This window comes from Cicer arietinum, chromosome 6 (genome assembly GCF_000331145.2).
Source record: "Cicer arietinum cultivar CDC Frontier isolate Library 1 chromosome 6, Cicar.CDCFrontier_v2.0, whole genome shotgun sequence".
Taxonomy (NCBI): Eukaryota; Viridiplantae; Streptophyta; class Magnoliopsida; order Fabales; family Fabaceae; genus Cicer; species Cicer arietinum.
In genome coordinates this window covers 8,429,164-8,443,502 of record NC_021165.2, presented here as the reverse complement: position 1 = coordinate 8,443,502, position 14,339 = coordinate 8,429,164, and the positions used below count along the sequence as shown (strand labels likewise).

The 14,339-nt window shown below is 26.8% G+C and overlaps 2 protein-coding genes across 2 annotated transcripts; both read left to right on the top strand.

Annotated features, from left to right (window-relative positions):
• Positions 1-6,797: 6,797 nt before the first annotated feature.
• On the top strand, positions 6,798-8,107 carry LOC140920958 (glucan endo-1,3-beta-glucosidase 13-like). Its single transcript, XM_073370425.1, has 2 exons — positions 6,798-7,088; positions 7,654-8,107. Exons 1-2 carry the CDS (start codon positions 7,034-7,036, stop codon positions 8,037-8,039), a joined length of 441 nt encoding a protein of 146 aa, XP_073226526.1. The 5' UTR covers positions 6,798-7,033; the 3' UTR covers positions 8,040-8,107.
• A 582-nt stretch (positions 8,108-8,689) lies between these two features.
• LOC101507312 (major pollen allergen Ole e 10-like) lies at positions 8,690-11,321 on the top strand. Its single transcript, XM_004504096.4, has 4 exons — positions 8,690-8,869; positions 9,435-9,776; positions 10,886-10,916; positions 11,020-11,321. Exons 1-4 carry the CDS (start codon positions 8,815-8,817, stop codon positions 11,120-11,122), a joined length of 531 nt encoding a protein of 176 aa, XP_004504153.1. The 5' UTR covers positions 8,690-8,814; the 3' UTR covers positions 11,123-11,321.
• The last annotated feature ends 3,018 nt before the right edge of the window (positions 11,322-14,339 follow it).

The following is a 14,339-nucleotide window of genomic DNA, read 5'->3' as shown; positions in this document are numbered from 1 at the left end:
TTCTATGAGAATTTGATATAGGTTGTATCAAGGAAAGCTTTAGTTGATATTATTGATGAATACAAGAGAGTCGACTATGTTAATTATGACAAAGCTGCATGTCGTTGTATACTTAGAAATTCTAATGAATTACCTAGTGCATATGATTTGACATGATACAAGTTGGAAGGTGTTCCAATTTCATTGGATAGTGTTCATATACATTGGAGGAAATTAACCATGAAAAGTGGTCTATAAGAAGAAAAGTTAGAAAATGATTCAAAGTTGGAAATTACATCAGAGATTAATATAATTTAGAAAACATGAAAAACACTTAATGTTGTTGAAATGAGGGGATTGAAGAGCAAGTTGGCAAGATAACATGAAAATGATCCACATTGTTTTTCGCTCGTCTGATCCTTATTGGAAATTTCAGGAACAAAATATTTGGTAGTTATATTTTAATACTGGAAATTTTAAAAATGAAATTTTCGGTTGAATACAACTATCGGATATTTCAAAATTTCAATTGAAGCTAACTCTCGGGAATTTCATTTTTAAAATTTCTGGTATTCAAATATCTATCAGAAACTCCATTCATAAAAATTTCAGTTAGAGAAATTCAAAAAAAAAAATTAATTTTTTTGGAAATTTGGAAATGTGGGAGTGTGATCATAATACCCGTTTTTTTTTTTCAATTTACTATTCACTTAAGGGTAATTTGGTAAATTAGTGGAAAAATTATAAATAAAGGATAAAATTAAATTGTGTGGTACAAAATCTAATTATCGAATAATTGATGCATATTAGATTGGTCCAAAACATATATGACACCACCAAAAAGACAAAAAAAATTACCTGATATGTCCATAGATTAAAATATTAAACATTTAATATGTTAAATATTTTGAAATTTTACCATTCTCTCTTTTTTCATTTTTTCTCTCTACACTCTTAAACTTTTTTGTTTGGACTTATGAGTAAGTTTGTGGAAATATGTGGGTTTTTAATCCATTTTCGATCTTTATTTCCATTGCCTTCCTTTCACTTAAGTCTATTTCCGATCATCAAACAACTCTGACAATGCTTATGTAATCGTCAATGGATGTATTTAGTTATGCTTTATTACATATGAGTTGTTGTTATTGTTATGTTTTTTAGATAAGCAGTGCTCGTTTTTACTTTTTATTGTGTGTTTAATTTCTAGCCTAGATTATTGTTAGCGGTGTTTATTTGTAGTATGGGTTGTTGAATAACCATTATGTTCCGATCTAGAGAAATCAAACGGCGTGACACATAACATGTAGCAACCCTTGAGTTTAGATCAGGTTTGGTTACCGGAATCTAAAAAATTAGAAATCCCTAATTTTGAAACAAACTTAACCCCCTATTTTGGAAACAAACTTAAACTTGTGAATTCTAATCCCTATTTTGTTCATGGGATTTTAGATTTGAAAAAATAAACGTTGATTTTATTCTTCTTTTTGGAGCCAAATACAATGCATTTGATTTAGATTTATATTTGAAAATTTATGGGTTGAAGAAAAAGAAATAGAATTGAAGATGCGTGTTTTAGATTTTTAAAATTATTTGATTGATTTACTAATAAATTAATTAATTATAGTTTTTTAATTAAATGATTGAATGAATTGGGGAAATTATTTTTAATTTTAAAAATAAAAAAATCCCAGTCAACATTATTGGTATAGTCAACACATATCACAATAGAAAAAATTGACTGCCTCGACTTTTTTATTAAAAAAAACTCATTAAAAACTGTTAGTTTTTAATTGCTGGTTATAAATCAATTTTTTACTATAACTTAAATTAAAATCATGTATATTTACAAATACAAGAAAAACATAATTATGCCTTATATAGACGATTTATAAATGAATGGTTACTCAAATACCGTATACATATACAGAGTGCGACACCACAATTGGAGTCAAAATAACATTTCTTTACAAATAAAATCAGCCTATCCATTACTTTTACAGCATAGTGATAGAAAACTTTTAAAGTGGAGGTAACAACAAATAAATAATAATTTCAGTCTTTAAAATTTTGAGGGTGAGCCCATTTAACGTTTCAAATTTACGAATTAAGTAATATATTAGTTTTATAAATTAACAAAATTATGAAAGTTTGAAAGAAAAAATACTAAATTAATTGATAATTTTATTTTAAGAAACTAAATTACTATTTAATAAATTTGAGGATTTAAATTGATGTATTTGTTTTTGTCTTAAATATATTTTTTATCATCTTATTTCTCTAAAGTAGACTTTTGATCCCCTTATTTTTAAAGTGTTTTTTCAGTCCTCAATTAGTTAATTTTTGAGATTATTTTTGTCCTTCACTATTTTTTATGATATAATGTAATTTGTGAGTTGGATAAAATATTATTTTATGTTATTAATTTTATTTATATAATAAATATTAAAAATAAATTTATTTTATTTTATTTTATTTATATATTTAAATATTAAAAATAAAATATAAAAATATTTATATTTTATTTTATTTTTTATAATAATATATAACTTGACGGAACAAAACACCCGCCATCCGATTCCGACCAATCTAACGATCTCTATTATGTGACTAGTAGTCGTAGTCTTTCCTATTGATACGGTGATGATAACAATCACTAATCATTGACTAACTCTTTCTCCAATGAAAGAATATCATCATTATACACATAAGTCTGTAACGATCACGATGAAACATTTTCGATCGTCTTAAAAAATAAAAATAATTTTTCAAAGTGTTTCATCGTCTTAAAAAATAAAATGAATTTTTCAAAAGCATTTCTACATTCCATCTTTTTAATAGAGCTTTAACAAAACACTTTTTAAGAAAAACTTTTCCTTCTTATAATAATTCATCAGGTATTCCATGTCGGTTCTCCTATAACCATCTCCACGACGGTGCAACCAAATGATCATATATCTGTCGGATACTCATACACATTCCGGCGACATAAACCGTTTTGTGAATATGTTTAAGTTCTTCGCAATGGACTTGGTGTAACGGCGAACGAGAGATTCTGGGAATTTACCCCGTGATTCTTGAGTTAATTGGAGAGTGTTCCACCAACGGCGTATTATAGAAAAATATTATATAAATTTTCGATCAAATTACAATTTGTATCAAAAAAAAATATTTATATTTATATATTAATATTCTTTAACTTTTTTTTAATACAAAAGAGGACCAAACATAGAGAAAAAAGGAACAAAAACAATTAACAAACAACTCTAGTAAGCATAAGAAATGAGACATCAAAATTATCATCAACTAACATGATCTTTTTAATTCAACCGACAGAAGAGTTCGGAGAACGAATAGTTCAATGTTATTTAATGAAATACTATAATTGACTAGTCAATTTGCATAACCATTTATTTCACGCCATGTGTGATTGAAATTAATATGCTAATCTTGCCGAGTCATCTTTATGATTCTACGAACTAAGGTTGAAAAATTGTGGTCATCCACTTGTTCTCGACAGAGCATATATATAAAGACTTTGGAGTCACTACTCTCGGCCACTGTATTTGTAATATTCTCTTACCAAGCTAACTCCAATCCATACAACATTGTCCACATCTGAACATTAAAAGTATTACAATTACCAATTTTTCGAGAATACCTTCTAATTCAATTTTCAAAAGAATCTCAAAAAAGACATTCGCATCAACAATAGATATAGAACTCTTGGAAGTACCATCACAATTAAGCTTTAACTAATTGCTATTTGGTTGGCTCTAGCGGACATGCCGGATCACTGGTCTCAAAAGATTTACATTCCTCTTCAGAGAGTTTATGTTCTTAATCTCTTTCACAAGATGCATAATTATTTTAATTGGGTTAAAAATTATTTTGTTCCTCCATTTTCACAGGTACCAACACGATATCACAAAAATGGATTGTTATTGAACTCTTTGATTTTCTGCAATATTCTCTCTAAGTTTGGAAGATATCCAATGCCTGCAAGAAAAATAATAAAAATTTGTAATTTATTAGTAGGAACAAGTCTAAGCCATAATTGTGTCGCATATCGGCAATTCCTAAACACATGGGATAATAAAATATTTTAATACTTATTTATATATTAAAATATTTAAAAAATTATTTATAAATTAAAATATTTAAATTTATTCTATCCAACAATATTTTAATTTATAAATAATTTTTTAAATATTTTAATATATAAATAAGTATTAAAATATTTTATTACCCCATAGAAACTGTCTACCTGAGACTGTCCCTTGTCTGTATTTTATTTATTTTATTTCAAATATTTTAATATATAAATAAAATAAATAACTAAATTAATTATAATAATAATGGCATAAAAATTAATTCATTCAAATCACAAACATCTCTTCATTGATAAGAGTACCACATAATAAAAAGTAGTAGAGATAATTTTTTTTAAAGAATTTGTTAATAGAATGACAAAAAAAAAAAAAACTAATTTAAAAAATAGGAAACTAAGCAAAATAGGTAAAATAAAAATATTATAAGTTTTCTTCTTTTTACTATAAATTGATGTACTCTTATAATTTTAAAGATTAATAAAATGTATATTTACTCATAACTCTTAAAAAATTCAGACGCCTAACATTGCATGTGAAGGTCGCCTGGAGTCGCATGTCATTTTCATTTCGACTAATCATTACTTTATTCTTGGACATAAAAATCATTACTTATAAGTTCTTGACCAAAAAATAAAATAAAAATCGTTACTTAGTTATCTAATTGTAGTAATTTGATTTGATCAAACAAAGATCAATGTATTTTTATAATATAAAAAATAAATCAAACGTGGTTTCATAATTTTTTATCACGCCAATTTATTTTCAAATCAATTTAATTCAATATTTATTTAAAACTTGTGGCAAAACACAATTTTTTTTTTCTTTCTGAGATCACCTGTAAATTGAAATTCCAAAATAATTATTACTCAAAAGATTTTATCTGATGTCACTAGGTTTGTGCATGTTTTTTTTTCCTCTAATATATTAAATTATATTCATTTTAAAATTACTAGATAAATTAAGATTTATAATCAAATTCATTTTTTAGTTTAAAATTGGTTATAAAATCGATTATGGTTAAATAACCGATTTCTAGTTATGCAATCGGTTTCGAAAAATCAACTTTAAAACCCAATTTTTCTCAAAATTGTTAAAATCCAATTATTTTTTAATTGACTTGGGTACTTTTAATTGATTTGAAAACTTGACATTATATATGAAAAAATTGGTATAACTTGTCAATTTTAATAATTTGATGCATTATGAAACTATGATGACAAAACTACGAGCAAACTTGAACATATTTTTCTACTTCATGAAAATTGTGGAATTTTTATTGAAATTTTGTGTTACGGGAGAAGTGATACAAAACTTAATACCCTTAGAAATGGGGAAAAAAATAAAGTATTGTTAAGTTATGAAAAAATTGAAATGTAGAAAAGGAATAGATAAATAGAAGAATGAAGTTGGGGTTCAAAAATGGTTACCTTGTAGATGTCGCAAAATCGGAGAAAAAACAATAATTATTTTTTTGTTGGGTTAATGAGAGAAAGAAAACATTTTGCTAGTTCAATTTAAATTAAACGTAAATTACAATTTAGAGAAAAGAATAAAGATTCCAATAAAGGATTTAAAATTCTTGCACAGTTTAATGAAATATGAGAGTTTAGAATATAATAATCGAATAAGATACAAATCAAAAAATAAACACATGAGTGAATATCTAATTGATTGATAAATGAGTTGGTTTTAACATAATATTTAAAATAAATTTGAATTCAATTATGAATTTGAGTCTCGTAACCAGAATTTTCATATAACTCTAATTGTCACCTATAGTTGAGAATTGATTCCACCAGGATGGCCAAAGGAATATTCGTGATAAAATGGTAAAGAATAAAAATCCACTAAAATAATTTATAAAAAAAAAAAAAGAGAAATTATATTTTAACACAGTTTTAATTACATAATTAATGTTGTTTAAATATGTAGATATTTATATTTAAGAATCTTTAGAGGTATAACAATCACAAAACATATTCAATTAAATATGCATATAGAGTGTTTGACCGATAATCCGATACAACGAGGTTATAGGCCTAAAACAACTTTTAATTACTTGCGATAGTCTAATCACTTGGCGTTTGGCTATTGTGGTGGTTTTGGGTATTATCTTTTGATTATGGTTTGTTTTAATTGAGGATTGGGATGTTTTTGGAGGTGGTGTCAGGTGTGTTGTGGTTGAGTGGCATATTTGGTGCCTTTTCTTTTTGTAAGAAATTTGGTTTATTCTCGGTAAGTGTTGTGTTTTGAATAAATTTGAGTGGTAGTTCTTTTTTATTTACTTTTTCTTAAATAATTAAATAATATCGAATTTGACTGTACCATTTTTTTTACTCGTAAAATATTGGCCAATACTACAACAACAACAACAATAATAATAATAATAATAATAATAATAATAATAATAATAATAATAATCTCGGTAAGTGTTGTGTTTTGAATAAATTTGAGTGGTAGTTCTTTTTTATTTACTTTTTCTTAAATAATTAAATAATATCGAATTTGACTGTACCATTTTTTTTACTCGTAAAATATTGGCCAATACTACAACAACAACAACAATAATAATAATAATAATAATAATAATAATAATAATAATTTTCTTTTACATGTTGGACAATAGACTACCACCTTTTGTAAGCTAAAAATGTATCCACTGTTATAGTCTGCCTAAGATAGTACTACTTGCTTCAGAAGGTATGCAATGTTCTTCTTCATGATAAAATAAATTAAAAATCAGAAAAAGTGAAAAAGAAAAAAGAAACCTCCTTCAAGTAACTGGCGATTCCATATAGCCACTTAGTTTTTGTTTTCTTACTCTAAAAACGTAAACATACAAAGAGACTTAAGTTTATTCATAGTCATCATTGTGCTAAATACAAGTTTGGAATATTATTTAAGTTATATAAACAACCTTTTGTTCATCATTTGAAGCTGGAATCATGAGAAAGAAAATATGGTTTTTTCTTTGCCTTGCTTTCATTGAATGCTACATGGGTAAGCTTTGTTATTTTCTCCTCCTTTTTTCTGTTTTCTCTTTTTTTCCGTTGTAGTTTTTGATATTGTGTTCTTGAGTCTCTTGCTATTAAAAATGCTAACTTGATGATCGCATTTTTCTTAAACATTTATCAAGTTCAACAGATCTTATTTTTCTTCAGATATATTGCTAACTAATAAATAAAGTATGTCTCTACCATTCTTCATTTTTAATTTTGTCACTGGAATACTATTTTTGTTGGGGGAGGTAAAAATGGTAACTTTATTTTAATTTAACAGAGAGAATGGAGTAGTATTTGTATTTGACTCTTGAACCAAAGGAAGTATACTTCATGGTCTTTTTGTACTCTCCTTATCAAGTGAGACATTACCAAAATAAAATACTCAACACAACCTAACCTCCACTTTTCATCTTGTAGTCTAGTAAAGAGATAAAGGGAAAAAATGATTCTTGTAACCCTTTTATCAATATCATTATGTTCTTCAAAACTCATAGTGAATCCAATCCAAACATTGATGTATGAATGGATTGCTGGAATAATATAGTTAGTAATTTTGTTTTTAGGCATGGCTAGGGGAATAGTGGAACAAGAGAAATCAGATGCAGCAGTGATTCCAGTGGGAACATTGTCACCACCAGAAGGAAACACAACATTCATTGATGGCACAACATGGTGTGTGGCACTTGCTGGTGTTTCCCAAGCTGACTTGCAGAATGCTCTGGATTGGGCCTGTGGACTTGGATCAGCTGATTGTAAAGCCATTCAGAAAGATGGACCTTGTTTTGAACCAGACACACTTGTTTCTCATGCTTCTTTTGCTTTCAACAGCTATTATCAGACTAATGGGAATTCTGATATTGCTTGCAATTTTGGAGGAACTGCTACATTGACAAAAACTGACCCCAGTAAGTTTAATATAAATGATAGCTTACTATGTAGGGCTAAGTAATTTATGTAGGGCCTATAAGATTTAGTAGGACCCATTTCAAAAATAGACACACGTGTTTATGAAATGAAGTGTGTTGATAACTCTTAATTTTAACTTGAAGTTATGATTTATTGTTGAACTTACTTTTATGTGAAGTAAATTAGATTTATTGTTGAACTTACTTTTATGTGAAGTAAATTAGATTTATTGTTGAACTTACTTTTATGTGAAGTAAATTAGATTTATTGTTGAACTTACTTTTATGTGAAGTAAATTAGATTTATTGTTGAACTTACTTTTATGTGAAGTAAATAATAATAATAATAATAATAATAATAATATTTTTCTTTTACATGTTGGACAATAGACTACCACCTTTTGTAAGCTAAAAATGTATCCACTGTTATAGTCTGCCTAAGATAGTACTACTTGCTTCAGAAGGTATGCAATGTTCTTCTTCTACATGTTGGACAATAGACTACCACCTTTTGTAAGCTAAAAATGTATCCACTGTTATAGTCTGCCTAAGATAGTACTACTTGCTTCAGAAGGTATGCAATGTTCTTCTTCATGATAAAATAAATTAAAAATCAGAAAAAGTGAAAAAGAAAAAAGAAACCTCCTTCAAGTAACTGGCGATTCCATATAGCCACTTAGTTTTTGTTTTCTTACTCTAAAAACGTAAACATACAAAGAGACTTAAGTTTATTCATAGTCATCATTGTGCTAAATACAAGTTTGGAATATTATTTAAGTTATATAAACAACCTTTTGTTCATCATTTGAAGCTGGAATCATGAGAAAGAAAATATGGTTTTTTCTTTGCCTTGCTTTCATTGAATGCTACATGGGTAAGCTTTGTTATTTTCTCCTCCTTTTTTCTGTTTTCTCTTTTTTTCCGTTGTAGTTTTTGATATTGTGTTCTTGAGTCTCTTGCTATTAAAAATGCTAACTTGATGATCGCATTTTTCTTAAACATTTATCAAGTTCAACAGATCTTATTTTTCTTCAGATATATTGCTAACTAATAAATAAAGTATGTCTCTACCATTCTTCATTTTTAATTTTGTCACTGGAATACTATTTTTGTTGGGGGAGGTAAAAATGGTAACTTTATTTTAATTTAACAGAGAGAATGGAGTAGTATTTGTATTTGACTCTTGAACCAAAGGAAGTATACTTCATGGTCTTTTTGTACTCTCCTTATCAAGTGAGACATTACCAAAATAAAATACTCAACACAACCTAACCTCCACTTTTCATCTTGTAGTCTAGTAAAGAGATAAAGGGAAAAAATGATTCTTGTAACCCTTTTATCAATATCATTATGTTCTTCAAAACTCATAGTGAATCCAATCCAAACATTGATGTATGAATGGATTGCTGGAATAATATAGTTAGTAATTTTGTTTTTAGGCATGGCTAGGGGAATAGTGGAACAAGAGAAATCAGATGCAGCAGTGATTCCAGTGGGAACATTGTCACCACCAGAAGGAAACACAACATTCATTGATGGCACAACATGGTGTGTGGCACTTGCTGGTGTTTCCCAAGCTGACTTGCAGAATGCTCTGGATTGGGCCTGTGGACTTGGATCAGCTGATTGTAAAGCCATTCAGAAAGATGGACCTTGTTTTGAACCAGACACACTTGTTTCTCATGCTTCTTTTGCTTTCAACAGCTATTATCAGACTAATGGGAATTCTGATATTGCTTGCAATTTTGGAGGAACTGCTACATTGACAAAAACTGACCCCAGTAAGTTTAATATAAATGATAGCTTACTATGTAGGGCTAAGTAATTTATGTAGGGCCTATAAGATTTAGTAGGACCCATTTCAAAAATAGACACACGTGTTTATGAAATGAAGTGTGTTGATAACTCTTAATTTTAACTTGAAGTTATGATTTATTGTTGAACTTACTTTTATGTGAAGTAAATTAGATTTATTGTTGAACTTACTTTTATGTGAAGTAAATTCGATACAGAACATTTTGTCTTAAATTCATTTTAGTTAAAAAAATAAATGAAATCTAGATCCTATTTTGTCTCTTATAGAATGAAACATATACACATGGATCTTGGTGTGAAATTTACCTCTTACATTATAATTTTCTTTTCCTTTCCCTTTTTGTAACAAAGTGATGCTCATGCAATGTGTATAAAGTATCAATTGTGTGTTCCTTGTTGAATTTCTTGCTTCTTGATGAATATATATCACTGTCTAGAAGATTTCAGTAACTTCTACCTTTCTTTTTTGTTCTTTTATTGAGAAGGGTGAGGGTTGTCACTTGTCAGTGTACTTTGATTTGTTTTACCCATTTTCTGTTTTGTTAATTTTGAAATTAAAGTTTTTAATCTAAACTTACAAAAAGTTCTAACAATGGAAGTATCCTGTAATGTGATGCTGTATTAGAAGATTCTAGAGGTTCATGGGCAATTTTTTTCTAATCATTTGGTTTCTAAAAATAGAGTCATAGTAATCGATCATGAGGTAAATAAAGTCTAACAAATAATTATTTCAATCAGAATTCGAATTCGTCTCTTCAAACGATTCGATAACCTAACTCGTTAACTTGGTTTTAAATTGTGAGCAATTATTGTTTTTATATATATGAAAAGTATTAATATATAGGTACATTTTGAAATTATACATATGATTATAGTATTATTTTTCTATAAGAAAAAGTATAATTATCGATGACAAAAAGAGTACATGTGTCGCATTATTGTTGGATGCTTTTCTGAAAATTAAGTGCATAGTAATAGGCACCTTATTTTCTTCCCACAACTTCAATTCCAGCTTTGTGGAATTTCACTATTTCAGTACTTAATACTCAACCGTTATTTTTTTCTTTCTCTTCAGGTTATGGAAAATGTGCCTATTCTAATCCTGGGTAAGTGTGGTATCATAACAATATTAGTTTGCCAGATTTAAAGAAGCTTACAAGTATTTAATTTAATAAAATTTATATCATTTAATATTGTTTTATGTAACAGATCCGTAAGTTCCTCTGCTTCAGTTTCACTGGGAAAGTATTACCAAAGTTTAATGTGGTCGAAACTCATTGCTCTGCTACTTATTTCATACTATTGGATGTGATTAATACTAATGGGCTATGGTAGGTGAATAAAACGGAATTAGAAGAAAGTTAGGAAGTTAGCTTTGTTAGCATTTTGTAATAGTGATTATGTTGATGCTAAGGTATTCTTAGCTTTCATGTTGGGTCAAGACACGAATCTATAATTGTGCAAATTATATCTTTTTGCAGTTTACATAAATTGTAAATTGTTGGTGTTTCCTTTTGAGCTCAATATTCTATTTTCTCTACTTTTTGGTCTGTGGTTAAAATTGAGCAATTCAAATCTTAAGACAGTTTTTAATTGTTTAACATAAAATTCTGTAATTAAAATTAAGATTGTCGGATAGATGCTTATGCAATCACTTGTTTGTGACTCCACACAAATCTGATTGTACTTTGCGTATCTAAACTTTTTTTACTTACGAATAATGTTAGTAATAAAATATTTAACACATTTTATTTGATTTGTTAATTTTTTTTATGGATTCTACTAAATTTATATGAGACCCACGTGATTTGGTGGAGTTTATGTGAATTTTAACCGATTAAAGGTGTGTATTAAAAAATATGTTGTTAGTATTCTCTCTGCATCTTAGGTGGAGAATGTGGTAAACGGTGAATGTGGAATTTAATTTGAACTATTGAAAAATTTCATTGATAGAATCAAACTCTTGTGATGGGTGGGACATAATTTCTATCTCCAAATGAGGAGTTATTGAAATGGTTACCCAATCTAGGTGGTTAGTACAAATAAACTATTTAGTATGACCTCCAGAGCTTGTGGTATTTCAGAAACAAGTTAGCGTTTGAAGAAAGGGTGTTCCAACCATCCTTTTGTAGCCTACTTTTGCAAAGCTATGTATTGCCCACTGATATGAAGTCTAGCTGATAATAGTGTGGCCGTACGGGATAGTGGTAGGAACATGAATCAATGACCAGATAGTGATTCTCATGTTGCCGCATCTATGATTTAAGATTGACTAAATCTTGGGCTCAAGTAATGGAACTATGTATATCAATGGGAGTTTGTTTTCTTACCCCCTACACACACTTTGGAAATGCACATCTCAAAAAACATTTTTTTCCCCTTTGGATGTATACTTTCCGATGAAACTATGATTTTTTAGAAATATATAGAGCTAAAAGCAACTCTGATATCAATTACTAACATTAGTTGGATTTCGACTAAAAGAGTTTATCCTATACAACATGACTAACTATATAATATAAATTAATACATATGATGATTAAAGCTATCAATTTTGAATAGACTCGACGGATTAACTTAATTGATTTGTATCTAAACATGAGTCAGATTTTAAAAATTATAAAAAGATAGTTGATTTAGCTTAATTAATTAAAATGTGACAATAGAAATGAGTTATATTTTCCTCTATAGACTTCTTACTTTAAAATTATCATCGTATCTTTCTTTCTTAAGAAGTTGTATACTCCATACTCTATCATGCTTTATCAATACAATGTGTACTTATATTCTTTTATGTATAGTTAAAACAAATGATAGTAGCAACTTTAAATTTTGTAAGTTGTAAATGTTTTAATGCTTGGTTGTTCATATTATATTAAAAACACATGTAAAACCCCTAAAAACAAATGTAAACTTATATGATTTTAAAAAGTCATAAGGATTGTTTTGGTTTGTGTAGATCGTACGAAACTAAACTACAAATTATGTAGTTTAGTGTATGTAAAATTATTATTCTATTTAAATATTAATTTTTTGTAAATATGTGCATGAGAGAATGAAAACATATAAGAGAACTTAAAAAGTTGCTGTAAAAAGTGATAATTCATTTATGTAGTAAATGAATTTATTCGAATTAATCCATTAAATATTTTTAACTTTTAATTTGACGGAATAAATTAAATAAAATTGAGTTGCTCAATGTCAATAAAAAATTTTATTTAACGGATCATACTTGTAAAAAAAAGAAAAAAAATTATGTATATGAATTTGTTGATCGATAATCACCTAACCAAATACTTATAATCTTTAATTCAAATGCCCACTTCTTGTTAGGTTTATTTATCAGAAAGTAATATATATATATATATATATTGATTGATAATCAATAAAACAAGTACTTATAATTTTTAATTCATAAATGTCCCCTTCTTTTTAAGTTTATTTATTACAAAGCAACAATGACATAATTTTTTAAATGGTCAAACACATTTATTTAATAAAATAACAAAATATCCAAACAAACTATCTTTCACTTTTTTATTTATTATATTTGATAAATAAGTACTTTCTTTTACGTTTGATACAAGAGAATTGATGATTGATTAGTATATGATTTTATATATATATATATATATATATAAACTAACCGTTATTGTAAACTAATATTACAATAACATATAATATGAACTATTAATCTTACCATATTGTATTATAATGGTAATTTTCATCAATCTAAAATTTTATAATCAATGACTAATGTTATATGTGAATTTAAACTTACCTATAAAATCAACTATTTATGACTTATTATTGATTAATAAACTATTGTTATAAGCTTAAATCGTAGAATTTGACTATACTTAATGAGAGAAACTATAATATTATCAAATAAATAGATTTGCATCGTCTCAATCTAAATCTTATTTAATTTCTCAATTCTATTTATTTATCTTAATTTCTTTTTTAATTTAAATTTAAAATTTATATTATATAAATCATACATATTTTTTTTACACATATTTAAAATAATTTGATATATTATTAAAATACATTAAAATTAATGTCTTAATGATATTTATTGAATATCATTAATTTTTATAAATTTAACATTATATAAAATTATTTTATATTTATATCAAATTTACATTAATTATTTATATTATATAAATTTTAAATTCAACCATTAAAAAAAGTAACATTAAAATAATACAAAATTAATAAAAACTGAAAAAAATTTAGATTGGAATTACTAAAATTCCAATAGATATAAACTTCATTTATAACCACAATTTTAAAATAATTATAAAAGATTAAATTTTCAGTGTAAAACTAAATAAAAATATCAGTACATAATTTAATTTCTTAAAAGCTTAGCACATATTTAAATTTCTCAAGAACTTATTATATTGCACAAAATAAACATATTTTATAGTTATAATTGCTTGTCGAAAGCAATTAAAAACCGGTAAGGAAAAAAAGATAATAAAAAAAGAGAAAAAGTAAAATTATCCAGCATAGTTTATCTGGGA